We start from the raw sequence: 24,812 nt of genomic DNA on the forward strand, positions 1-24,812 counted from the left end.
CTACTTCGATATTTGCTCTTTGTTTCCCTTGTCTTTTTTTTTTTAACGATTTAAAAAAAATGTATTTGAGAGAGAGGCAGAGAGGTCAGTGGGAGAAGCAGACTCCCTGCCAAGCAGAGAGCCCAATGTGGGACTCGATCCTGGGACTCCAGGATCATGCCGGAAGCCGAAGTCAGCTGCTTAACCGACTGAGCCACCCAGGACCCCACCTCGTCTTTTTCGAGTAGACATTTGTAGTTGCCTCATTCTCCTCTGTGGGGCTGAAGCGCCTGTCCCAGCAGGGACCTGTTTTGCCTCGGGCCATCCTCCTCACAAGCCTGGAGCTGCTCACCAGCAACCCCTCCCACCAAGAACCTCAGCTCCGTTGTTGGGCCTTTGCTCTCCCGTGGGAAACCCGCTCCCTCTGCCCCCCAGCCTTCTCTGAGGACTGATTTTTCTCTCCCCACCTCAGCCCCCTGGCCTGGAAGGGGGGCCCCCACCGGCCCTGTTCCTCACTGTGGCCTGCGGCCCCTTCCCCACTCCCCGCTCCAGATGTCCCAGCCGACGTGAGCCATCTGCTGCCCAACCGCCCACACCAGCCCTTGCTCTGGGCACCGCCCCGCCGCTGCGCCAGGTCTGAATTCCTGGTGGCCTCAACCTCTCGTGACGGCCCTTCAGCTCCTGCCCCTCAGTCCTGACCTCCTCCTCCTGCCAGCGACCTCGTCCTCTGCCCGCTGTGCCCCGTCCCTGTCACCACCAGGAACTGTCTCCTCCACCCCCGCTCTGCCATTTCAACTCGACACCCCCTTCTCCTAGCCCCACCGCCTAGGCCCCAGCTCAGTCCTGCAGACGCTGACCGCCGCACCCCAGGCCCCCACCATGCCATGTCCTCACCCCATTTAGATCCCATAATTACTGTCACCTCTCTCTTGCACATCCCCTGGGCTCTGGTGCACCTTTTAGAAGCTCACCTGGCAAAAGCCCAAACCTGGATGCACCCAACTGCTCTGCTTCTCTCCACTGGCCTCCGGGCTGCTCCTCAGACTCCACACAACCCCATCTCCTCTGGACAGAGGCTACAGCTCACAACCGTCTCCCAGGCCTGGGCTCTACCTCCTCCTGCTCTCATGATCCAACCTATGACCTGGTCTATCTTTCTGGTTGGTACCTGTGTCCTGGGCTGCCCATGGGCTCTAGGAGCAGGTGGGGAGTGGTTGTTCTGAGCGGCAAGTCTCACCTCACTGTTGGGAAACAGAATGAGCGGTCATGGATAGCCCACTATGCACCCAGGGCTCCAACTGGTTTTCAGGAAAGCGACCCATCCCCCATTTTACTGAAGAGAAGGCTGAGGAGGGGGGTGTTGGGGGGCCAAGGGGCCAGACCAAAAGAGGCTCCCAGCTACAGTAGGATCCTGGAAGCCAGGGAGAGGAATCCAGAAGGAGGTGTGGACCCTCTGGGTTAGGCTAGACTGGACTGGAGCCCTGCTAGAGTGGAGGGGATGAGAAGGTGGCCACGGGGTTCAGGAGTGAGCACGCATAGGGATCTTGGCTCTGCTGGGGGCCAGATGCTGGGGACATAACTCAGTGAGTCTCCCCTTTAAAGCCTGGCCTTCCAGCAGCAGGGGACCTGTGCAGGACTGGAGGTAGCATGCCCAGAAGCAGAGGGACATAGAGGGACACAGAACCAACACTGCATTCCCTCACCCCAGGTGGGTAAGAGTCTGGGCCAAGGAAACAGAGTCTCTGAGGACCAGAGGCTCTATGGGGGGAGGGGGGACAGACCAAGCACCCTGGGTGCTAATGCCCTGAGGGCTGGAGTAACCCTCAGCTGGCTGGGTCCAGACAAGGCCAACGCAGCCTTGTCTTCCCCTGTCCTCCCCTGCAACAAAGCCACCCCCACCCCCACCCCACCCTCTGGCCTCCAGCCCTCAGTGGGAGAGATTCAGGGTGGCCTCTGGTGGAGGACAGCTGAAAGTTTCCAAAAGCATGAGAATCACTATCTCCTTCCCCAGTCCCTCCTAGCTGGACCCCAAGACAGCGACCTTGGGATCCTGGCGGAGGCAGGCGGGGCGCTGGAAAGGAGGCGGAGGGAGGAGGCCCAAGTAATTGAGAAGGGCCGCATGTGTGCTCTGCAACCCAGCCACTGCGGACTGATGGCCGAGGCCTGGGCCCACCTGCCTCTCCCCGCCAGGCGCCTCGTGGGGCTGCGGGCTCCACCTGAGCGAGCGCGATCAAGGCCCGCCTGCATAGTCCCCTCGGGATCGCCCTGCCGTGGGACACATGTGTCTGGGCCCTGACGACTTGTCCGTCAAGAGGGTTGGGAGCCAGAGGGGCGGGGAACTTGACAGAGAGAGGGAAAGGGAGGCGGACAGCGAACCAGGGGATGGAGGGACACGGAGGTTGGATGGAGGAACAGAAAAACGACGGAAGAGGGGAAGGGGCACGAACAGAGGGCGTGAACAAGAGGATGCGCAGCCCAGCGGGAGGATGAGGGAAGGGGACAGGCACTCACGAGCACAGGGATAAAGTGACTGGGTCTAGAGGAGGGGCAGACAGGGATGAAGTCAGAGGGGAGGCAGGGGCGGGTTGTCCGGGAGGAGTTTGGGGCGGGGGCCTGTGGCGCTGCGGAAGGGACTGCGCCGGGCACGTCCAGCCCGCGCCCGGAGGGTCTGCCCGGTAATTAGGCCTCGGTCCAGATGGGCCCCCAGTCCCGCAATCAAAATGCTAATTGGCCCCGGGCCTCCGGCTGCGCCTCGGCCCGGGCCCTCCTGGGAGGGAGCAGGGACGACAGGCTCGGCCGAGCGGGCGGGGGGTCCCGTCCCCGCCCCCACTTAGGGCCTCGCCGGCTGCGACTCCGCGATAAGGGGGCGGTGGCGCCCCGCCCCCGCCCCTCGGGAACGCCTGCCACGCAAGATGGATATGCAGCCGCGGCCGCGGCCAGGGCCACAAAGCGGGCCTGTGGTCTCCGCCGCGCCCCCCGCGCGGGGCCAGCTCGCTCGCACCCACACTTGCTCGCCTGCCGGGGCCGAGCCGCGGGAGGAAGCGGGGCGCCGCGCTCAGCCCTCCAGGCACGCCCCCGCACGCGCGCTCCCGGGGCGGCCCGCCCGCCGCGCGCTCCCGGCCGGGGCCCGCGGTCCCGCCGCGCCGCCCTGCACAAGGTCACTGCGTGTAGCGGCGGGCGCGCGCGCGCCCCCGCCGTGCACGCGCTCCCGGCTGGGCCGCGCCCGGACACTCCCCGGAGCCACCCTGCGACCTTGGTCCTCAGTGACAGCGGGTCGCGCGGAGGCGCGCTCCGAGCGTGGACTCCCGAGCCACCCGGCGCAGGCGAGGGAGGGGACAATGGCAGCTCCGGGCCCTAATTGAGGACATATGTCCCCGCGCGCGGCCATTGTGCGGCCTGGAGCCCCCGACACCCCCGCACCCGGCCATTGGCGGCTGGGGCTGACGTCATGGGGGCTGCAAACTCCGGGCGGGCGGCCTCGGGAAGGGTTATCCGCCTGGTTGCGGAGCCGCCGGGCGGAGCTGCAGCCGCGCGGAAGGGTGCAAAAACACCACGAAGTCGAATTTCTAGAGCAAGGGCATGGCAGCCCCTCTCCCGCTTCACAGCCCGTTCGCTGCGTCGCCGCGGCGCTCGACCTCAGCCCCCGGGGAAAGAGGCGGAGGGGGGAGGCGGTGAGGGAGGCCTCTCCAGCGGGCGCGAGGTCAGCCCGGGTGACCGAGTGGCGGGGAGACACTGCGGCACGGGGCGCGCGCCGCGCTTCCACACTGCGCTTTCGCTGCCTCAGCATTCGCTCCTTCGCCTCCCTCCGCCCCCGCCCGGCCCCTAGGATCCCCAGCCTCCGCACCCGAAAGCCAGGCAGGCTGGACCAGCCTGGGATCCGCCCTGCGTTCCTCCCCGCAAGATCCAAAGTCTGGGGCTCGCGAGTCCCGGGGCCGTTTCCCCCTCTCCCCCCACGCACGACAATGCCGCAGACCGCTGGGCCTCCGTTCCCGAAGCTGCTCGGGGGACATCCACACATGCGGGGACCGCGGCATCCCCAAGACCCCTCCCAGGAGACCCTGGCCGGGCCCGGCCCCGCGCAGCCATTTCCGCCGGCCTCTCCTCCCTCCCCTTCTCCCCCTCCCTCAGCTTCTGGGCTTTAAAAGCCAGAGGCTGGGCCCGGCCGCAGGCAGAGGCTGCCGCGGGCGCAGGAGGCCGGGCCCGGGAGCTGTCCGAGCGCTGAGCCCCGCCCCCGGAGCCCCCGTCCCTCCCTCTCTCCTTCCCTCGGCCCGCCCTCCCTGCGCACCCCTCCCCCCGAGGACCCCCGCCCCCCGCTCGCCGCCGCCGCCGCCGCCGCCGCCGCTCGCTCCGGCTGCAGAACAATAAAGCAAGCCTCCCAGAGACCCCCGCCGAGGACCCCCGCCTGGCGGCCGAGCACCCGCGGCCCGCCCCTCGCCGCCCGCCGCGGCTGAGCGCGCCCGGTCGCTGGCCGAGGTGCTGGCCGGGCCGTCGCTGGCCGCGGTGCTGAAGCTGCTGGCGCTCTCGCCGCCGCCGCCGCCGCGTTCTCCGGGCCCGGCGCCTCCACCCCCAGGGGCATGGGGGGTCGCTGACTGAAGCTCCGCCGCGGCGGTGGGGGGGGAGGGGAAGGGGGCCGCGGAGCCGGGCCAGCCCTGCACCCACTCGCAGCCTCCGGGCCCGGGACGGAGCCGCTCCCCCCTTCCCCACCCCCCACCCCCCGGCCTCCTCCCCCGCCTGTCCAGGGGCGGCACTGCGGGCTGGGAAGCCGGGACCAGAGGAGGGAAGGAAGGAAGGAAGAAAAGAAGGAAGGAAAGAAGGAAGGAAGGAAGGAAGGAAGAGAAGAGAAGAGAAGAGAAGAGAAGAGAAGAGGAGGAATTCAGAGGAGCAGAGGAGGAAACGCAGGGCAGGAAGGAAGGCAGGAGGAAGACAGGACCGCACTCCAGCGGCAGCATCCAAAGGCCAGAGTGGGGACCCTTGCTGCCTCCGCCGCTCCTCGGATGGTGACGGGGCCCCGCCGCGGCCGCAGCCCCCCCGCGCCCCGGCTCTGCAGGCCCGCAGCGCCGGAGCCCCGCAGGAATCATGCCCAGATCCTTCCTGGTCAAGAAGGTCAAACTTGACACGTTCTCCTCGGCGGACCTCGAGAGCTCCTACGGGCGCGCCCGCAGCGACCTCGGAGTGCGACTGCACGAGAAAGGTGCGAGCTGGGCTGAGGCTGGGGACAGCAAGGGGCCCAGGGCAATGCTGGGAGGGGTAGAGGACCAGAGTATGGGGATGGAAGGGTCAGGGGCTCCAGGAAATAGACCTGAGGGAATAGAACCAGAAGGAGACAGTGACTGAAGCTGGACTGTGGAGGAAGGTGGGAGAGGGGGACGCAGAAGCAGGCCAGAACAAGGCCAAGGCCAATCAGGGAGGGTGTCAATGCAGGAGAGAAGGTGGGGAGCAAGGGTGGGAAACAGGAAGTACCCGAAGGTACGCATAGACCCACACCCTGGCTATGCGTATGGACACTTGCTGATAGGACAGGACCTGCCATGCATGCAGACCCACACCCAGAAACCTGGGCCTTCCTGAGTATCATCCTCTCTTTTTTGGCTAGGGTCACAGAGTGCTGTGAGTTCCAGGGAGTAGGCATGGGTCCACTGGGGGCCGCCACCTGTCAGGACTAGGGCACCAGCAGAGGAGCTGCAGTATTTCCCCTGCAACCAGGGCCAGGGAGGAGGATGTAGGCAGGAGGGCTCCAAGTAGGCAGGTCTTAAGTGCTGGACTCAGGGGGAGGCTCTTTGTGGAAAGGTGCCCAAGTTCAAGGACAGCTGTTAACATGCAGGCAGGAGGGCTGGGAGGGCCAGCAGTGTGGGGTGGCAAACAAGTGTGAGCCCGTGTGTGCGCCTGTGTGCGCCCATGTGACTGCGTGCGGCCATGTGACTGCGTGCGCTTGCTTGTGTGTGACCCTGTATGAGTGTGTGCCTGCCTGTGTGCCACTACATGAGACCATGTGACTCTGAGGCCGCTGTGCACCCATGTGACTGGCGACCCTGGCTGACAGTGTGTCCAGGGTGGCTGCATGTGTGACCCTGTGTGAGTAGGTGGCATGCTGGTGAGCGTGCAGCCCACCCTATGAGGACACTCCAGGGTTGATGGTGGCTGGGAAGCAGAGTGTAACCCTGAAGAAGCCAGAGGCTGCATCGTGTGGTGTGTGCACTTATGACTCTGAGGTTGTGAGATCCATCTTGTACCTTGAGAACAACTGCAGTTACTGGCATGAATGTGTTGCCTGCCTGCGGCTTGTCCCAGTGAAGGTGTCCCCTGGTGGGTGCCCTGGCACTCTCCAACACAGCGACTCCCTGTCATCCATCCTGAGGCTCGGGAAGTCCCCTACAAGGGGTTAGGGACTGGGGGAAGAGGGCTATGTGGAACAAGGTAGGACCGAAGGGTGCAGGATGACCTAACGGAGTCAGGAAAGAAGCAGTGTAGATGGAGGAAGGTAGGGCTGGAGCGGGAAGGGGGTCGAGTCCAGTGAGTAGTAGACGACCTGGGAGGGAAGAAGGAGGTGCTAGAGGGGGTAGGAGGGGCTGTCCGAGGGGGAAGTCTTCAGGGCTTGTGGGGGGGCCTAGGGGACCAAGGAGGGGGGCATCAAGCCTGGACACGAGTTCTAGGTGCCAAGGGGAAGAGCAGGTGGGCACCCGGCGAGGCAGGAGCGACGGGGTCCCTCGGTGGGCGGTCCCGGCTTTGTGCGCTGCGGGTCCGCAGTGTGTTGCATAATCAGGGAAAACTGCTGAAGTGGGGAGAACCCGAGGGGGAGGAGAGTGGAGGAAGAAGGGCGAGGGAAGAGCCGCCCCTCCCCCCTGACCTTGAGGCTCCGCGGAAGGGGGGCAGCCGCGCCCGAGGATGCGCCTCCTTCCTCCCCCTGCGAGGGCGGGGCGCGCGGCGGGGGCGGAGCCGGGGCCCGGCCCAGTCTCATCCGTCGTCTCTTCTCTTCCCTCCCTGCCTCCCCCATCCTCCTTGCCCCGCGGCCCCCCGGCCCCTTCTCCTTTGTCCTTTTTCTTGTTCCCTTCTTCCCGGACCCCGTGTCGCCGTCCGCCTTCCCGTGTGTGTCTCGCCCGCTGCCCGGTTCCCCCTCCCTCTGTCTGCTCGTCCGCCTCGGCCCTCAGGATACCTCAACGACTACGCGGGGCCCGCCTCCGTCTACGATGGCGATGCCGAGGCGGCCTTGCTCAAAGGGCCGTCCCCAGAGCCCATGTACGCTGCGGCCGTGCGTGGAGAACTGGGCCCGGCGGCCGCGGGCTCGGCACCGCCTCCCACCCCGCGCCCGGAGCTGGCTACCGCCGCGGGCGGCTACATCAACGGCGACGCGGCGGTCAGCGAGGGCTACGCGGCTGACGCCTTCTTCATCACCGACGGGCGCTCGCGCCGTAAGGCCGCCAACGCCGCGGCTCCCTCCACCGCCTCCGCGGCAGCTCCCGACGGCGACAGCGGAGGCGGGGCCGGGGCGGGTGCGCGCGGCGCGGGGTCGGGGGCCGGGGGCCGGGGCGGCGCGCGCGCGGGGGTGAGCACGGAGGCGCGCGCGGGGCCTGGGGCTGGCGGCGCAGGGGGCCGGCACGCTTGCGGCGAGTGCGGGAAAACGTACGCCACGTCGTCGAACCTGAGCCGTCACAAGCAGACGCACCGCAGCCTGGACAGTCAGCTGGCGCGGCGGTGCCCGACGTGCGGCAAGGTGTACGTGTCCATGCCGGCCATGGCCATGCACCTGCTCACGCACGACCTGCGCCACAAGTGCGGCGTGTGCGGCAAGGCCTTCTCGAGGCCCTGGCTGCTGCAAGGCCACATGCGCTCCCACACAGGCGAGAAGCCCTTCGGCTGCGCGCACTGCGGCAAGGCCTTCGCCGACCGCTCCAACCTGCGCGCGCACATGCAGACGCACTCGGCCTTCAAGCACTTCCAGTGCAAGCGCTGCAAGAAGAGCTTCGCGCTCAAGTCCTATCTCAACAAGCACTACGAGTCGGCTTGCTTCAAGGGCGGCGCTGGCGGGGGCGGCCCCGCGGCCCAGGCGCCCGCCGCTTCGCCGCAGCTCAGTCCCGTGCAGGCCTAGGGCGGCGGCGCCTCCGCCAGCCCAGCCGGGTCGGCTCTCAGCAATACGGGCCCCCAGGGAAGTCTCCGCCAGCTCCCGGGCGGAGGGGCCGGAGGGCGGGCCCCTCCTCACAGCAATAGAGGGAGGGGGCCCGGCCCCGCCCCGCCCGCCAGGGGCCCTGTCGGCCCCTTCAAGCAATAGGGTCCTGAGGGGAGACCCACCCCGAACCCCCTCCCTTCCCCTCCAGGGTGCCCCAGGCTTTTTCCCAGCAATAGGGTCGAGGAGACCCAGAACCGAACCTCATCTCCGAGTTAGGTCTCTGAAGACGGGGGTGGGGTGAGGTGGGCAGCACCCCCCTCCTCCCTCCTCTGCGCCCCTGGATCGCGTCGCAGAGACTCAGGTCTTCCCCACCCCTTTCCCAAGCCTTCCAAGGCCAGGCCTGCGGCCTAGACGTCCAGGGAGCAGGCCGGGAGAGGAGCAGGAGGGGGGTTCTGCAGAGGCGTCCCTACGCCTCAGTCTTCGCTGAACCCCAGGAGTGATACACGCGTTGGGGACCAGGGAGAGAGGCGGACGGCGGCACCCCTCTCCCTCGGTTCTTTCTGGGGCCTCAGTCCAAGCCGCTCTCCCGCCCTCGCCTCGCATCCTCGGCCAAATCCGAATTCTTCCAGCCCAGCTTTCCGGGCTCTGTCCTTCATAACGAATAATAATGACGCATATCGAATCGCATGGACTTATCCGACCTCCTCAGACCCCACTCCCGCCCTGCCCCGGGGCCCCCCTCCCTCGTCCCCGGGCATTCGGTGTTGGAGGACGGATCCTGGGGCCCGGCAGGCAGGCCTGGGCACGGCCCATTACACACCTCTCTGTATTCGCTTTGCGGGTAAAGCCCCCTGGGGGGGTTGCGGATGCGTCGGGTTTCTTTCTTTCTGTATTTGTACGTTTTATTTATGAACGGATTGCACTCGGGTCAGGGAAGGGGCGCTGAGGCCCCCATCCTTCCCGCCGACGCCGGGGGCTCGGGATGTCCGGGATCACTTTCCCCGCCCCTGAACCCCGCCCCTACCTGGGCCCTACCCTCGAGCCCCAGGCCCCGCCCCCACTCTGTTGCCAACTTTCGCCCGTCTATGCCAAAGCCTCGGCGGCGACCCCGCCCCAAGGGCCCGCCCCATTGGCCGCCGCCTTTGTGACGTCACTGCATGCAGCCCCAACCCTCCTCCTGTCCCTTCCCGGGGCTGCCCGCTCCCTCTCCCTCTTAGTTAGTCCGATGCCGACTATAGAGCAATAATGCGCACTGCATGCGAAGCTGCCGCCGCCTCTAGAGTTACTGAGAATCAGGTATCCCCCTGCCCTATCCACCCCATAGGCCCCTAGATCAGGGACATTGCGCGGGGCCGGACGCGCAGACTTTCTTCCCCTCCTCCTCCCTACTCCCCCACGGCAGAGCCCTGCGGGTGTAACAGTTCCAGGGGCAGGGGCGGGGTGGTTGCCCCCAAGACCCCTCCTTCAGTCATCCATCACCTACCTACTCTGTGCCAGGCCCGCTGCAGAGTCAGCCAGGGGTGCAGCGACCTGCAGGGGTGCGTGTTCGCCACAGGGGTCCGTCAGGTTTGGGCGGGCCCAGGAGGGCTGCATACGCAGAGGAAGGCCTGATCCCTAGACCCAACCCTGCATCCTCCTCACCTCTTCCCTGCCCCAGCCCGGGGCCACTGCTGGGTGCAACTGGGCTCTCCCTTTGACTCGCACCTGGCGTTCTCAGCTCAGGTGGCACAGACCCAGGGCCCCAAGGCCCAGCACGACCAGGCCACCCATACCAACTCTCAGTCCTTCCATCTTCTGGCCACCCTGGGCTCTGCTGTATGGGGCCAGAGCCCCAGGCCAGACACAAGGTGCGCACTGGAGTGTATGACCTGGTCAGCCCCCTCCCCACCGGCACCAAGCTGCTACAGAGCAGCCCTGCAGGAGTGGACTGAGGGCCCAGCACAGCAGGGCCCGCATCCCAAACCCTCTGCACCACACCTCGGGGTCCATACAGCACCCAGGCTGGGGCCTGCCCTCCTGTGCTGGGCACACCCGCATGCACACGCACACACCGGCGCTCCACCCTACCCCCACACGCCGGTCTACCTACCTAAGGAGAAGGCCAGAGGGCCATGGGCCGGCCACGGTCTCCTGCTTCTCCCTACACCCCGCCGCCGTGGAAAGCCATGGGCCCCCTCCCGCCCCCATAACTAAGCAGCACAATAACCGACTTAGCGAATTCAGGTAGAAGGAACGTTTAGGTAGCACCTATTTTGTACTGATTCTACGAGTAGGGCCCGAGATGCGGGGGCCCTCGGGTGGGGGTTGTGGCCGCCGGCCTGCCCCGCCCCCACCCCGCCTGTGCCCCGCCGCCTTGTACATACTCCCACCCACCCGGAACAGGCCGGGATTTTTACTCGGGCCGAGCCCCTCTTCCGCCCCCGTTTGGGGCTGGGCCGGCCGGACAGACGGACGGACGGACAGACCTCCTTCCTAAGCACAATAGCACCAGCTCCCCGGAGCGCCGCACCTCCACGAGGAGAATAAATGCCACTCTTGATAGAACTTGGAGTGTCGGGTTGATGTATCCAATGCTGGGCCCATGCCACGGGTGCGCTGGGATGTCTGGGGGTTGGCTGCCCAGTCGTGCTGGGTCCCAGAGGTAAGGCTGGTGCAGGTACCCTGCTGGGAACGGCAGCCGGCCCATGCGGCCCCAGGGCCGGGCACTGCCTTTATCAGGGCGCACCAGTGTCCCCTTTTGCAAGAGGGTTCTCTTCTACCCAAAAGGGCCAGCTTGACAGGCCAAGCTGTGGGAGAATTCCCCCCAAAAGCAGTTGGCATTTGTCCTGTGGCAGGTTAATCGGCTCTGTGCCTGGAACGGAGGGAGCTAAGGGTCTCCAGCCTGAAGTCAGGCCAGCCCAGAAGTGATCTGGAGTCCCCGGAGTAGGTGTGGAAGGGCTGCAGACCTATGGCCTGCTCTCCCAGCAGGAGGCCCTGGGACCTGACACCCCGCAACAAACCCTCCTCAGTGCCAGTGGAGGAAAGGGGGCCAGTAGGGGTGCAGGGTCCAGCCCCTTGCTGCTGTGTGCTGCCCACGCCCTAACCCCTCACTGTCTGAGGAGGCCTTCATGGACAGCTGACCCGTGTTGCTTCTGGACGGGCCACACAGGCTTCCACAGCCACCCACAGGCCTTGAGCCTTAGGCTGGATGAATCAAACTGAGATGGGGGCGGGACTGTGCTGGTCAGGGACAGCCCAGGACAGGGACCCCTGCCCCAGCAATGCCTGCTGACACCCAGGTAGGCAGGCATGAGCCAGAGGCCCACAGTCTTTGGAGTCATGCAGTTGAACCAAATGATCCCAGGGCCAGCCGTGTGAACCCTGGCAGGAGACAGGCCTGCCCAGACTTCATCCATCGGGATGGACAGCAGGGGAGCCTGACCTGCAGGAGGTTGGCCTGTACCGTGCTTAGGGTGGGGCTCACATGGAGGGGGATGCTCTCTTCTGGGGAACACTGTCAGCAGTAAAAACTTCAGGAGTGAAAGCCTGTGGTATTGGGAGAGGTCTGCGTGCAGATGCTCCTGCCCAGGGACCCTTGACTTTCACAGTCCTGGGGCTGGGGTGGGCTTTAGAGCTCAATTTGCATATGAAAAGTCAGGCTCTGGGAGAACAGCTTCTCCAAGGCCTGCCTTTGACACAAGCCTGTCCCCAATACCCCATGTACCTACACCAGCCATCACGCGTGGGTGAGGAATGCTCCTTCCTTCCCGGCTTCCGGGTCTAGACGGGCCGTCTCTGCTGCTCCAGGAGTCTGAGGGGCGATGGGGTGGAAGACAGGAAGCCACCTCCCTGAGGCCTGGAGCAAGTCCGACCCGCAATCTCCACGGATCTCCCTGGACAGGACTTCACATCCCAGAGAACAGGCGGCCCTGACAGCTGACCACCATGTCCCATGTGTCCCAGTGGGCCAGACCCTTCACGGGCCTCAGTGGCCTGCCACAGGCTGAGCTTCTAAGCTCTGCTTCTCTTCCAGCCAGGCCTGTAAGGCTCCTGGCCTCTGGTCCCCTAATCAGTTGCTGCCCCTGGCCGGGAAATCCCCACGGAGCTTTCTTCGACAACCCTCGTGGACCCCTTTGTCACCAAGCAACCCCACCTGCCTTGACCTTTCCCCTCTCCCCTGGCACCCTGGGTCTCATTTTCCCCAGGACCCTGAGGGAACTGATGCTGTGGGCGTCGTATGTAGCTCCAGTGCTGACTGCCTCCCCCTTCCAAGGCCCCCACGTCCCCCTCCCTCGCACAGGCCCCCCTGCCTCCCTCTGGGCCCTTCCCCCGCTCCAGGTTCTGAGGCTTGTCCTTATTGCTACTCTCATGGCCCGTGACTGCCTATTAACCCGCTGTCCTGCTCTCCCCGCGCTCTGCTCCAGTGCCCTGCTGGACTGGTCCTCCCTGGTGATCCCTTGTCCACTCTGGTCGCTTCGCTCCTGCTGACACAGGCCCGCCAATGGCTTGGAGAGGGACGTGGACACAGGCGGCTGCTTCCAACATGACTCTTCCCTCTTTATGATGAGGGCACCCCGCCTCTCCAGGCCTACTGGGAGCCTGAGTCATCAATCTTCTCCGACAGCCTGGGCGGGCCCTGTAGTTCTTGGCTCTGTATTGGGAGGACGGCACAGCCAGAAGGAAGCAGAGACTCGTGGGCGCGCGTGGCAGAGCTCCCAGGGCTCGCTCCTACGCTGCTGGCTCTCCTTTGTTCGCCCCCCCTTGGGATCAGTATTCCGAAAGGCCTCGCTCTGCCTGGCCCAGGCCAGCCAGTGAACGGGTGTGAATTCTGAAAGACCGGACAGGAGAGGAGGTTGAAACTGAGTCACCCAGGTGGGGCTGCATAATCCCGGGGGAGGGGCTCTCCTGCCCAATCAGGGCAGCCCCTTTGGCAGGTGACTCCAAGACATCTGCCAGGTAAGCCTGCCAGGTCGAGATGCCAGGCTGGTATCAGTCCCAGATGGCCCAGTGGCAGCAGGAATGTGGCATCAGGGGGCCCAGGCACTGTGGTGAAGGTGGTGGAACACGGATGAGCCCAGCGGGAAGGCAGTGGCCAGGGCACTGGGAGAGGCCGCTAGCCTTAGGCTGAACCTCCCTCTCGGTTTATCTGCTTCTAGACAGGCACTCCTCTCGGCCTTGCTCAACTTAGGAGAGAATGGCTAGTGGGTTTTGCTGCTGGGTAAACCCGGCCTGAGCCCCCGGTTAACCCCGCACCCGGAAATCCTAGACGTTCCCACTACACACCCCGTGCAGAGAGGAGAGTCGAGCTAAGGTGGGAGGCGCACTTGCCCACTTGGGGGCTGCACCGTGCGGTCGTGCAAGGACACGGAAGCCTCTGGGCCCCCGCGATCCGGCACCCCAGGCTCCCCACACCCTGGCAAAACTAGCCCGGTGGAAACGCGGGAGGCCCGGCAAGTCTGTGGACGGGGGCGGGAGGGCCGGGGGCCAGGGCCTGGCCACTCGGGGATGGGAGTTGGGGGCTACACCTTCCTATCCCCGCCGGGCACCTCCACGAGGAGTCAGTCGGCAGGGCGGGCGTCCCGGGGCCGTGGGGCCTGGGGCCCTCCTCGGCTCCGACCTTCCGTCTGGCGCTCGCTTGAACAGCGTGAGCCCAGGAAAAGCAGGGGCTTCTGCGGTGGTAACTGGGGGACTCGAGGGACCCCAGCGCGCCCTGACGTGCGCTCGGGGGCCAACACGCTGGGCGGTGGGCGAGGCGGGTCGCACGGCCACGGCTGCGGGGCCGGACGCGACCGCGAGGTCCTTCGTGAGTCGTCCACACCCCGCACTCCGCGCCCGGCCGGGCAGCGGCGAAACGCCGCGTGGGCAGAGCGGGAGGAGCAGCAGGAAGCGGGGGGGGAGGCTCGGCGCTGCCAGGAGGCCTGGCGCGTTCCGTGGAGACGCAGGGGCCCGCGGGGGAACAAGGTCCGCCTCGGGCCGCCCGGCCGCAGCCGTGCTCTCGGGGGTACCCGGCGACCGCGGCTCCCAGGGTGCCCCGCGCGGAGCGACCACGACTCCCAGGGTACCCCGCGCGGAGCGGCCACGACTCCCAGGGTGCCCCGCGCGGAGCGACCACGACTCCCAGGGTGCCCCGCGCGGAGCAACCACGACTCCCAGGGTACCCCGCGCGGAGCGACCACGACTCCCAGGGTACCCCGCGCGGAGCGGCCACGACTCCCAGGGTGCCCCGCGCGGAGCGACCACGACTCCCAGGGTGCCCCGCGCGGAGCGACCACGACTCCCAGGGTGCCCCGCGCGGAGCGGCCACGACTCCCAGGGTGCCCCACGCGCCCGCGGACTACAAATGGGCGCGCGCCCCGGCGGTGGACCAGTGAGGGCTCCCGGAGCGACGAGCCCGCGGCCCAGGGACGGCCCGGGGGGCGCGCGCTGATTGGCGGCCGGGGCCGGCGCGCGGGCTACGGCGTCCGGCAGGGGGCGGTGGCGGCGGTTGGCCGGGGGTCTGGAGGCGGAGCCGCGGCTTAGGCGCTGCGAGCCCGGCGGGCCACGGCTCTGTCGGGCCGGCTGCGGTGGAGGCCATGGGCGACCGCGGCGGCGCGGGCGGCTCCCGGCGCCGGAGGACGGGTTCACGGCCCTCCAGCCAGGGCGGCGGCGGGCCCGCGGCGGCGGAAGAGGTGCGGGACGAGGGCCCCGCGGGAGACGCGCCCGCGCCGGCCCCGGCCCCCGCCAAGGACGAGGACGGAGGCTCCGACGTGGGTAGCGGCCACTGGGATCTGAGGTAGCGCGGCGCCCCTCCCCAGCCCCGGCCCCCGGCCCGGGACCCTCCTCAGGGCCCGGGGCACGACCGCAGCCGCGCGGGCTCCGAGAGCGCCAGCCTGGCCCCGGGACTGGGCGTGGGCAGGTGCGCCCCTGGGGTCCCGGGCCGGGGCGCTGAGGCACAGGAGCCCCTTGCCAAGGTCACGCGCGCGCGGGTGCAGAGGGGAGCCGCCAGCAGCCCGCGTCCAGACCCCCGCACGTCGCCTTCCCCAGTAGCCCGGACCCGGTTCTCCCGGTGTGCAAGGAGCCGGGTGGGAGCGGGTGGTTTGTAGCCAGGGAGGTCTCTCCTGAGGGGCGCTTGGGCGCCTCGCCGAGGACGGTGGCCCTGCCGGGCGGGCAGCCCGCGGGACACTGGGGCCGCCTGAGGGACAGGGGCAGGGCTGTGTCCCCAGAGTTGTTTTCATGGGGTCCCTCCGTCACCCAGAGCCTGGCTGGCCTGGGCCCCGGCTTCCGCTTCCAGAACAAGTGTCTTCTTGCAGGGACGGAGCTGGGTCCCGCATCGGGACCCTCACCCCCAGTTGGGGTACAGGAGAGGGGCTCGAAGTGCCCCCAGGTGGGCACCCTGTTTGGCTGAAGGACTGACAGGAAGTGGTTGGGGAGCAAGCCTGGCTGATGGGGAGGACCTGGAGGGCCAGGTACTGGGCGCTCCTTCCCGCCACCTCCAGCCTCCCTCTCCCACTTCCGGCCCAGGGTCCTCGGGGCTTAAGCCTTGGAGTCGCCTTTGTGGCCAGAGGTGATCAAGGAGGAAGAGGGCGGGGGTCCGCGGGCAAGGGTTTGCGTCTCAGCAAACTCGAGCAGGGGCTTTCCTCACCGCGGCCAGAGGGTGACTGAGGGTGGCTGGGGTCCTTGCCCTTGGGTTGCTCACAGTCCACCCGGAGATAAGATAATCTCCGCACGGAGCAAAGGTCAGGCCCGGGTTTGTGAAGGCGCTGTGGCAGGCACCGAGCTGTTCCCGAGGGGTGCTTGCGCCCCGTGGGCCGGGGGAGTGCTGAGGAGGCTCCAAAGGACAGGGGGGCCTTGGAGTCCCCTCTGCCGGCTGCCCTCCAGGGGTCAGGGCTTGTGGCTGCACCGTCTCCTGCAGCGGTGGCAGGAGTTGGTGTCCTTTTCTGTAAGACGGGGGTGTTGGCTCCGGGCCGCGGTGCCGCCCCGGGATCGGCAGTCACTTCCCTGCTCTGCCAAGGCCAGGTGTCCTGAAGCCCCGCCTGTGCTCCTGGTAGTTGGGCCACGTGAGTGTCAGCCTCAGAGTCTGGGCCCCTGGGAAGAGGAGCGGGAGATGCCCCAGGGCCCGAAGGGGAGCTGGCCGTTGGGGCCCTCCTGGTCTCCGGGTCACGCAGGCCAGTGTGCTTGTTCCTCCGGCCCCGATGTCGGGCGGCCCCAGGGGGCCGACAGGCTCAGGCCTTGCTCTGGATGTCCTGGGATTTGGCCCCTGGGCTTCTCCTCCTTGTCCACTCCCCTCACCTCAGATTTTTGTCTGTTTATTTGACAGAAGGAGAGAGCAGGAGAGCACAAGCAGGGGAAGCAGCAGAGCAGAGGGAGAAAGAGGCCCCCCACGGAGCAGGGAGCCCGATGCGGGGCTTGACCCCAGGACCCCGGGATCATGACCTGAGCCGAAGGCAGACACTTAGCCACCTGAGCCCCCAGGCGCCCCTGCTTGCTGCCTCTCCTTCCCTATTCTTCCTGACGCCCTGGGCTCCAGGCCTCCTCCCCTCCCTATACTTCCTGCTCACCTTGGCCTGGGAAGGGGGGTCAGGCTCTGGGTGTGAACTCATTTCTTCCGGCCAGGGTAGGGTGCAGCTGTGTGGCAGGAAGGAGGAGGCGCCGTACATAGTGCCCGTGCCCGGGGCCGTCTGGCCCTTGGCTCCTGGGCACTCCAGGCAGGGCCGCGTGGGCAGGGCTCCCCCCACCCGGTGTTGGTTCCTGGGATGTCCTGTTTCTTCCTCGCCAGCAGCGTGTCGGGCTGTGGGGAGCACGTGCATCCCCTTGTATCCCAAGGGTCAGCGCAGAGGCCGGCTTCAGGAAGTGCCAAGGAGGGGCAGCTGGGAGGGCAGCGCACACTCTGTCCCCTCTTTGCTCTGCTTGGCCCTGAAGCTGCACCGTGTGGTCCCCAGGTGTGATCCGCACTTGGGGGCTGTGCCCCGGGCAGGCTTTAAACTTCGGCAAACCTTAGCTTCCCCTCGGGCTGCCTCCCAAAGCTCAAGTGAGGGTTGAGTGAGGTGACACAGGTGACGAGTTCTAGTGGCCCTGCTGGTTGAGCGGACCTGGGGAGCGAATGTGGAACCGCTAGAGGGCAGAGGTGTGGGCGGCCTGGGTAGTAGGGGAGAGGCCGACGCAGAGCCAGCTCTGGGTGTTGTGCCAGACCCCGCCCGACCGCCCTCTGGCCCACTGCTGACTCGGACGGCAAGGCTGGGCCTTGCGGGTTGTGGTGCGTGGTGGGCCTCCTTTCCTGGGTCTCTGCTGCCTGGGGTTGGGGATGGTCAGGAGCCCTGTGGAGGGACCCGGGGAGTGGCTGCGGGCAGGTTGGGGAAGGCCTTGAGAGCCTGACAGCCGGGATCCGGGATCGGAGTATGCTTTTATGATGCTGTTTGGTGTCCGGTTTGGAAAACAACACCCATTTCCCAGCCCTGTCTTCATCTCCAAGGTGCTGAGAGATTGCGGCCACTTCAAAATTGCTGAAAATAAAAGCAGCACGGTCTTCTTGGTGACAGGGGCCTCGTTGTTGTGACATGTTCGCTGGGTGGGTGTTGACGTGCGGACAGGGGGCAGGTTGTGGCACAAGGTGGCCCTCGGACAGCTCCAGTACCAGTGCATGGGCTCAAACTTGGCAAAAGGGCTGGGGAGGCCTCATCTAGCAGACGGGCCCAGAGACTGTCCAGTCTGGGGAGTGGGGCCTCGGACCTCTGGTTGCCTTGCAGAAAGGCGGGTGCAGAGTCTCAGGGGAGAGAGGGTCTCCTGTGGCCTCCCGGCAAGGCCCAGGACAGATGGGAGAGGGACACAAGGAGACCTGTGAGCCGGGGAGGCTGGAGGACCAGGTGCGGCGTGGACTGTGCCTCTGGCCAGGTTACAGACGGCTGAGTAGCACCTCGGCCTGCCCAGCCCCTCACCTCCCGGTGTCCACCCTAAGCCACGGCAAGGCCTGTGATGGAGGCTGGGTCAGCCCCGCGAGGACATCTGTGCTGCGGCGCCCCTGCTGTGTATGCCTCTGAGTCCACTTCTCCTGCCTGGGGGCTTCAAGCGGTGTAGATGCCCGTCCACGGGAGAGGAGGGGCGCGCCTGGCCTCGCGTCTTACCACACTGGAGGCCTTGCTCAATGCCGTGTGAGGCTTCCTGGGGGCCTGGCAGCTGGGCGGGGTGGGGCAGGCGGAGTGAGCCGGGAACTGGGTCTGGGCCTGGCCCCAGGCCCTGTGGCCCTTCTGCCAGCTCTGCGTCACTCTGAGGACCAGGCAGGGATGTGAGGGTCTGCTTGTGTTTCCCCAACCCCGTTCGTGGGTGGCAACTCTCCTGCTTCTGGGGAGGTCTCTGCCTCCTGGCCCCTGGGTGGGCTCTTCTTGGCCCCCTCGGCCTGGGCAGGAGCCCAGTGCTGACCCTGTGGTTATAACGCGGAACAGGTGATACTTTTTCAGCAATAGTTGGAGGCTGTGCAGATGTCTGAGGGGCCCTGTCCTCGGGAAAGTGCGTGTGAGTCCAGGTGCCCAGCTGGCTCTTGGCCTGGGGCCCCGTTGACACTGGAACCTGCATGGGCCAAACCTTGGGGGGAAGTCGTTGGAGGTGGGGACCCCTTGGTGTGCTGGGCGGTGGGACGGGCGGAGCAAGGCAGATTCAGCCCCTGCCCGCCTCTCTACACGGCTGCCTGGTGGGCCGGCCTCGATGTTCCTTCGGGCGCGTCAGCATCTGTGGCGGTAGCGTAGGGTGGCAGCCAGAGGCCTCTGGGAGTCGAGGATGGGCTCTTGGCCTGGGAGCTCCAGCTCTCTGCAGCCCCGGGCCAGGCGGGGCCGGCTGTCTGGCTCCTGTTTGCTGCGGGACCTGCCCGCGACCTGGAAGGGCAGGCTTCTGGGTGGTCCCGAGCGCCTGGCCCTGCCTGGGTCTTCTGTGATGGTGAACGAGGAGGAGGATGTGTGGGCAGAGGAGAGGGCGGTGTGGGGCGCACATTGTCCCGCTGGGCTGGGGGGGGCGGAGTCGCTCCGAGGGAGGGCCTGTGGTCTGCTCTGGCCTGGGCCCCAGACCCCCAGGCTGGCTCTGGGTTCTGTGCCGGGCCCGACCTGGCCCTGTGCTTGGAGGCGGGCGGGGTTCTCGCAGCTCCGGGACTGGCCGGCCCTGCCTGTCCGCTGCCTGCTTCTGAGAGGGTCGTCTCCCGCCCCAGGTGCCACCGCCTGCAGGACTCTTTGTTCAGCTCGGACAGTGGCTTTAGCAACTACCGCGGGATCCTGAATTGGTGTGTGGTGATGCTGGTGAGTCGGGCCGGGGCCGGAGGGGGGCCGGGGCTGGAGGGGGGCCTGGCAGCCGTCCCTGCGTTGGCCACACAGTCGGCTCTCGTCCCTGTTGAACCAGCCGCAACAGGTGTGAGTGGTCTTGGGGGTCAAGCAGCTGCTTCTGTTCTGAATGGCGCTTGTGGGTGTGGAGCCCCTGACCGGCCTGGCCTGCGGAGGGGGCGGGGCTGAGCGGGTGGCTCTTGGGCTCAGCCTGGCCGCTCCAGGCCCTGACTCTGAAGGCACCGAGCCTCTCTCCCTCAGCCTTGGTCCTAGGCGGCCTGCAGGGAGGGATTAGGCGGGGCCCTTGCCTCCCTACCTTCCGCCCTGGGCCAAGGGGTGGCCCTCAGGGAGGGGCACGGGGCAAGGGCCTGTCTGGGCCCAGCCCTCACCACTCCGGCTGATGTGGCCAGAGGCCTTTGACCCTTGCCCTGACACTGCCACCTGTCTCAGGTGTGGCTCCTCCGGTTACCCGTGTGGAAGGGGCTCCAGGCACACCCACATCCTCCCTGCCCATGGGCCCAGGCGGCTCTGCGTGGAGCTGGGGGAAGGGCGGTGCAGTCTAGTGGGGGAAGCCGGCTGAGTGAGGGGACAGTGGGCAGACGCTGGCCAGACCCTCAGGAGTGTGTACTTGGCCTCTGGAGGCCCTTCCCGGCCTGGGGTTCGTAGAGGCAGCCCTGGAGGGTGGGCCCTGGGCAGCTCAGGTGGCACTCCTGTTGCCTGCAACCCCGTGGGCCCACCTGGCCCTTTGGCGCAGCCCCAGAACCTCTCCTCTGCTGCTGGCGCCTCTCCCAGCCCTCGCTGGAGGGGATGTGCACCGTGTTCGGCGCTGCTTGGGCCGTTCCCTCTGTGGCCTGGGCCTGGGGGTGCGCGCGGTCCCCCGGCAGCTCCGGCTCCTGTGGGCTTGCTGTGGGCCTTCCGGACAGGCCACCACCAGGCGTGGTGACGGCACATCTGTGGCGGGCAGGCCGGGTTGGTGGCAGGGCCCCTGTGTCTCTCGGGTTTTCACCTCCTTGCGAAGCCTTCCCTGACCACCCAGGTAAGGGGTCCCACCGGTGTCCGCTGCCCGGCATCACTCTTCCTCAGAATCTACCATGAGCCATGGCCAGGGCCCGAGTTTGGGGCATTCGGCAGGGTCTGTACCTTACGGGATGGAGTAGCAGACCCTCGTGCCTGCAGAGGGAAGCCATTCCTCAGCCCCAGGCCAGAGCCAGACAGAGCCCATCTCCGTGGGGGTTCTGTCCCTCGGGAGCGCCTTTGGAGCCACGTGCCCGGGCCTGGAGCGCTACCGGGGCAGGAGCGTGAGTACCAAGGGGCACTTGGGCTTCAGCTGCCCGGCCCCTGAGGACTCCGGTCAGCTGCCTCTCCCTACTCCCCTCTACTCCCCAAGGAGTGGCTGCCCCTGCCTTGGGCCTTGGGGCCCCCGCCAGCTCAGTGAGACAGATGAGGGCTGTGAGGCAGCGGGTCAGTCTGTGCTGCTGCAGACCCTGGTGTCCGGTGTTGGGGTCGATCCCCTCTTGTTGGGGTGAAGGGGGCATCGCGGAAGGACTTCCTGTCCCTGTGCTCGTGGGGGTGAGGGGGGTGGTGAGTCTGGGAGCTTGGCGTGCGGGCCGGACAGGGTGCATGTGTCCCTCGGGACCGGGGGCTCTTGCCCCTGTAGGCACTGAGAGGAGCTGCGGGGTGGGGCGCCCCGTGGCCGGGGCTAACGGGGCTGTGCCCTTCCTCTCTCTTGCAGATCTTGAGCAATGCACGGTTATTTTTAGAAAACCTCATCAAGTGAGTGTCTTCCCCAGGGCCCTGGCCCCACCCCTGCAGCCCCTCCCCACCTGCTCAGGCCTCACCCCCCGATCCCCAGGTACGGCATCCTGGTGGACCCCATCCAGGTGGTGTCTCTGTTCCTGAAGGACCCCTACAGCTGGCCCGCCCTGTGTCTAGTTCTTGGTGAGCTGGGAGCCAAGGAAGGCCTCGGGTGGAGACGGGACAGGGCTTGACCGGGGCCTGAACCTGCCCTGTGACACTTACATCCTCAGTGGCCAATGTCTTTGCTGTGGCTGCGTTCCAGGTGGAGAAGCGCCTGGCAGTGGTAAGCAGAGCCCTCCCACCCCTGCCCTGCCCAGGGGTCTGCTCTGCTCACTGGGGCTGTGTGCAGCTCTCCTGGGAGGGGCTGTGCCCCAGGCCTGGTAGCCCTTCCCCAGGGCGACGCCTTGCCTAGGGCGTGGGACACCCAACTGAGCACCCTGGTCCCCCTCACCCACCCCAGGGTGCCCTGACGGAGCAGGCAGGGCTGCTGCTGCACGTGGCCAACCTGGCCAGCATTCTCTGCTTCCCGGCGGCCGTGGCCTTGCTGCTCGAGTCCATCACTCCAGGTGTGCCCCCCTTCGTCTCACCCGTGTCCCAGCCTGTCTCCGAGGCCCGCAGGAGAGACCCAGGCCCTCCGCCTGCAGGGGCTGTGGCTGTGGCTCTCCCGCGGGCTGTGTGGGAGGGCTGTGGCTTGAGCCTGCCTCTCCTGCAGTGGGCTCCGTGCTGGCTCTGATGGTGTACACCATCCTGTTCCTCAAGCTCTTCTCCTACCGGGATGTCAACCTGTGGTGCCGAGAACGCAGGGCCAAGGCCAGGGCCAAGGCTGGTGAGGGGCTGCCCAGGGCTGGGGCCTCAGAGCTCGTGCCACCCGTCCCGGGGCCAGACTTGGGCAACAGCAGGGCCTCACCCGCCCCCCTCGCTTGAAGCTTCCGCAGGTAAGAAGGCCAGCGGGGGAGCCGCCCCGCGCACCGTGAGCTACCCGGACAACCTGACCTATCGCGGTGAGGACGCCCCCGGGACTTGGCTGGAGGGCAGGGGCACAGGGTCAGCAGGGCGCGGCCTGGCCGGTGCTAGCCCCAGCCTCCTGTTCCAGATCTGTACTACTTCCTCTTTGCTCCGACTCTGTGCTATGAGCTCAACTTCCCCCGCTCGCCCCGCATCCGAAAGCGCTTCCTGCTGCGGCGGCTGCTGGAGATGGTGAGGGTGGGAGCTGGCCACGGGGAAGGGGGCGGGGGTGGGCTGGGGGGGCTGCCTGGGCTGGAGGGGCTCAGCCTGCTCCCCTCTGCTTCCTCCCTCAGCTGTTTCTGACTCAGCTCCAGGTGGGGCTGATCCAGCAGGTACGCCGGGCCGGGCTGGGCCGGGCAGGGCCGGGCTGGGCAGGGCAGGGCCGGGCCGGGCCGGAGGGGGGGCGGGTGGCCCCGGGCGCTGACGCTGTGCCCCCCTCTGCAGTGGATGGTCCCCACCATCCAGAACTCCATGAAGCCTTTCAAGGTGAGCGCTCAGGTTCCCCCGGGCTGGGGTGGAGGGCAGGTGGGGAGCCGCCCGGGGAGCCCGCTGAGCTCTGTCTCTGCAGGACATGGATTATTCCCGCATCATCGAGCGCCTCCTGAAGCTGGCGGTGAGCGGCCCGGGGGGACGGGGGCGGCGGGGGCCGGCCGGGGCAACGTCTCTCAACCCGGCCCTGCCTCCCCCTGCAGGTCCCCAACCACCTCATCTGGCTCATCTTCTTCTACTGGTTCTTTCACTCCTGCATGAACGCCGTGGCTGAGCTCATGCAGTTCGGAGACCGGGAGTTCTACCGGGACTGGTGGTGGGTGGCCTCGGGGGTGCGGCTGGGGTGGGCGGCGGCGGCCGCCAGCCGCTCACCCGCTGCTCCCCACCCCCAGGAACTCGGAGTCCGTCACCTACTTCTGGCAGAACTGGAACATCCCTGTGCACAAATGGTGCCTCAGGTGGGCGCAGGCAAGGGGTGGCGGTGGGGGCGGTTGCGGGCAGCTGTGTGCGCCGGCCCAGCCCCAGCCCCCGGCCCACGGCCCCCTTCCTCTGCAGACACTTCTACAAGCCCATGCTTCGCCGGGGCAGCAGCAAGTGGCTGGCCAGAACCGGGGTGTTCTTTGCCTCGGCTTTCTTCCACGAGGTGAGCGCGCTGCAGGCACGACCAGCCCCGTGCCCCACCACCGACCGCACGTGCAGCCTCCCGCTTCAGCCAGTTCTGTCCCTGTCCCCCAGGCGCATGCCGCCCGTCACTCCGGTCACCCCTATCCCTGTCCCCGGGGCTGTGTGCAGCCCCCATCACTCCGGTCAGCCCCGTCCCTGGCCCCCTGGGTGCGTGTGGCCGTGGCGGTGGCTGACGCCCGTCGCCCCCCCTTGCAGTACCTGGTGAGCGTGCCTCTGCACATGTTCCGCCTCTGGGCCTTCACAGGCATGATGGCGCAGGTGAGCGTGCGCCCTGCCCCCCGCCCCCCGCGGCCCTGGGCCTCTCCTTGGGTCCTCCGTGGCGGCTGGCTGACCTGGGCCCGCGTCTCCAGATCCCTCTGGCCTGGCTGGTGAGCCGCTTCTTCCAGGGCAACTACGGCAACGCGGCCGTGTGGCTGACGCTGATCATCGGGCAGCCGGTGGCCGTGCTCATGTACGTCCACGATTACTACGTGCTCCACTACGAGGCCCCCGTGGCCGGGGCCTGAGCTCCTCCACGGCCGGGCCTGTGGCCTCCTCCTCCCGCCTCACTGCCCATGGCCGGAGCCCGCCCTCCCACCTGTGTGCCAGGGAGGGGGCCTGGCTGTCCGGAGGGCTTCTCTGCCCCTATGGGGCTCCTTCCTGCCCTACTCAGGGACGGCAGCCCAGTGCCCCAGAACCTGTGCCGACCCTGCCCAGGGGTCTGAGGGGATCAATAAAGTGCTGTCCGGAGTGGCGCCCTCAGCCTGTGGGGCTCGTGGGGTGCTAGTGGCGCTCTCGGGGGTGGGGGGCTCGGAGTCCCACTGGCCTTCCGGTGCCCGTGCCCTGGGGGGAGGGGCGCTGTGTCCTGGCGGGAGGGGCAGGAGCAAAGCCACAGTGCCCCTGAGGTCAACTCCTCCTCCCTGGCACTGGTTTCTCTACCACGGGCGGCAACCCCCACCGCCCAGCAGGACCTGGCTGAGGTCACATGTCCTGTCCTGTCACTGCCCTTGTTAACCTGGCGTGTGTGTGCGTGGTCGGGGTGGGGGAGTAGCTCAGAGCTCTGTGGTCCCTGTGCTGGGGCCTTGGAAGAAGATGATGCCCAAGGACTTCCCAGCAGGGGGCCTTGGCTCGGGGCACAGGCTGGAGGTCCAGAGTGTGCCTGAGGGCCAAGAATCAGAACCAGTGGCTGGCCTGGCGGCGCCGCGTGCTGGTGCCCTTCTTAGGCTGTGATGCTCACGGTGGCTGAGTCCCTGGACCCTTGGGGGGAGGCAGGTGGCCCTGGCCTGACCCATAACCTTGGTCTTCCTTCTGAGCACATCCATGCAAAGCCTTGAACGCCAGCTCTCTGCCCCTGCCTGGCACCCAGGAGGGACTCTCAGGTGCCCTGGGTTGGGGCCCCGCCCACCTAGTTGTCGCACTGGGCAGCTCACATGCACGCCTGAGCGCGGCCCTCAGGAAGGCGTGCTCCCAGACTGTTACCTGCCAAGCCTGGGGGGCAGCGTGATGGGGGGCAGCCTGGAGCC

The 24,812-nt window shown here is 67.1% G+C and overlaps 2 protein-coding genes and 1 long non-coding RNA gene across 7 annotated transcripts; 2 read left to right on the forward strand and 1 right to left on the reverse strand.

The window, feature by feature from the left end:
* Positions 1 to 3,630: 3,630 nt before the first annotated feature.
* Positions 3,631 to 10,624, forward strand: SCRT1 (scratch family transcriptional repressor 1). The gene is made up of 2 exons (XM_082720556.1): positions 3,631 to 5,170; positions 7,125 to 10,624. The coding sequence occupies exons 1-2, from the start codon at positions 5,056 to 5,058 to the stop codon at positions 8,060 to 8,062; spliced, it is 1,053 nt and encodes a 350-aa protein (XP_082576682.1). The 5' UTR covers positions 3,631 to 5,055; the 3' UTR covers positions 8,063 to 10,624.
* LOC309859661 lies at positions 10,302 to 14,061 on the reverse strand. Its single transcript, XR_014308787.1, has 2 exons — positions 13,606 to 14,061; positions 10,302 to 12,887 (listed from the first exon to the last, which is right to left on the reverse strand). It is a non-coding gene; the product is annotated as an uncharacterized lncRNA (long non-coding RNA).
* DGAT1 (diacylglycerol O-acyltransferase 1) lies at positions 12,881 to 24,039 on the forward strand. Of its 5 annotated transcripts, XR_014308769.1 has the most exons (18): positions 14,445 to 14,831; positions 19,227 to 19,314; positions 21,068 to 21,108; positions 21,188 to 21,273; positions 21,363 to 21,415; positions 21,593 to 21,698; positions 21,845 to 21,958; positions 22,059 to 22,133; positions 22,226 to 22,329; positions 22,431 to 22,469; positions 22,582 to 22,623; positions 22,706 to 22,750; positions 22,830 to 22,942; positions 23,019 to 23,084; positions 23,182 to 23,269; positions 23,362 to 23,375; positions 23,425 to 23,568; positions 23,661 to 23,746. XR_014308769.1 is itself a non-coding variant. In XM_082720544.1 (17 exons), the coding sequence occupies exons 2-17, from the start codon at positions 19,309 to 19,311 to the stop codon at positions 23,814 to 23,816; spliced, it is 1,197 nt and encodes a 398-aa protein (XP_082576670.1). In that variant the 5' UTR covers positions 12,881 to 13,015; positions 19,227 to 19,308; the 3' UTR covers positions 23,817 to 24,039. The 5 variants fall into 5 exon arrangements, 4 of the variants coding, with proteins under 4 accessions (XP_082576670.1, XP_082576668.1, XP_082576667.1 ...); XM_082720544.1 differs by lacking the exons at positions 14,445 to 14,831; positions 23,362 to 23,375 and adding an exon at positions 12,881 to 13,015 and having other exon boundaries at positions 23,506 to 23,568; positions 23,661 to 24,039; XM_082720541.1 differs by lacking the exon at positions 23,362 to 23,375 and having other exon boundaries at positions 14,451 to 14,831; positions 23,506 to 23,568; positions 23,661 to 24,039.
* The last annotated feature ends 773 nt before the right edge of the window (positions 24,040 to 24,812 follow it).

This window comes from Mustela nivalis (assembly GCF_964662115.1).
Source record: "Mustela nivalis genome assembly, chromosome: 2".
In the NCBI taxonomy this organism is placed as follows: domain Eukaryota; kingdom Metazoa; phylum Chordata; class Mammalia; order Carnivora; family Mustelidae; genus Mustela; species Mustela nivalis.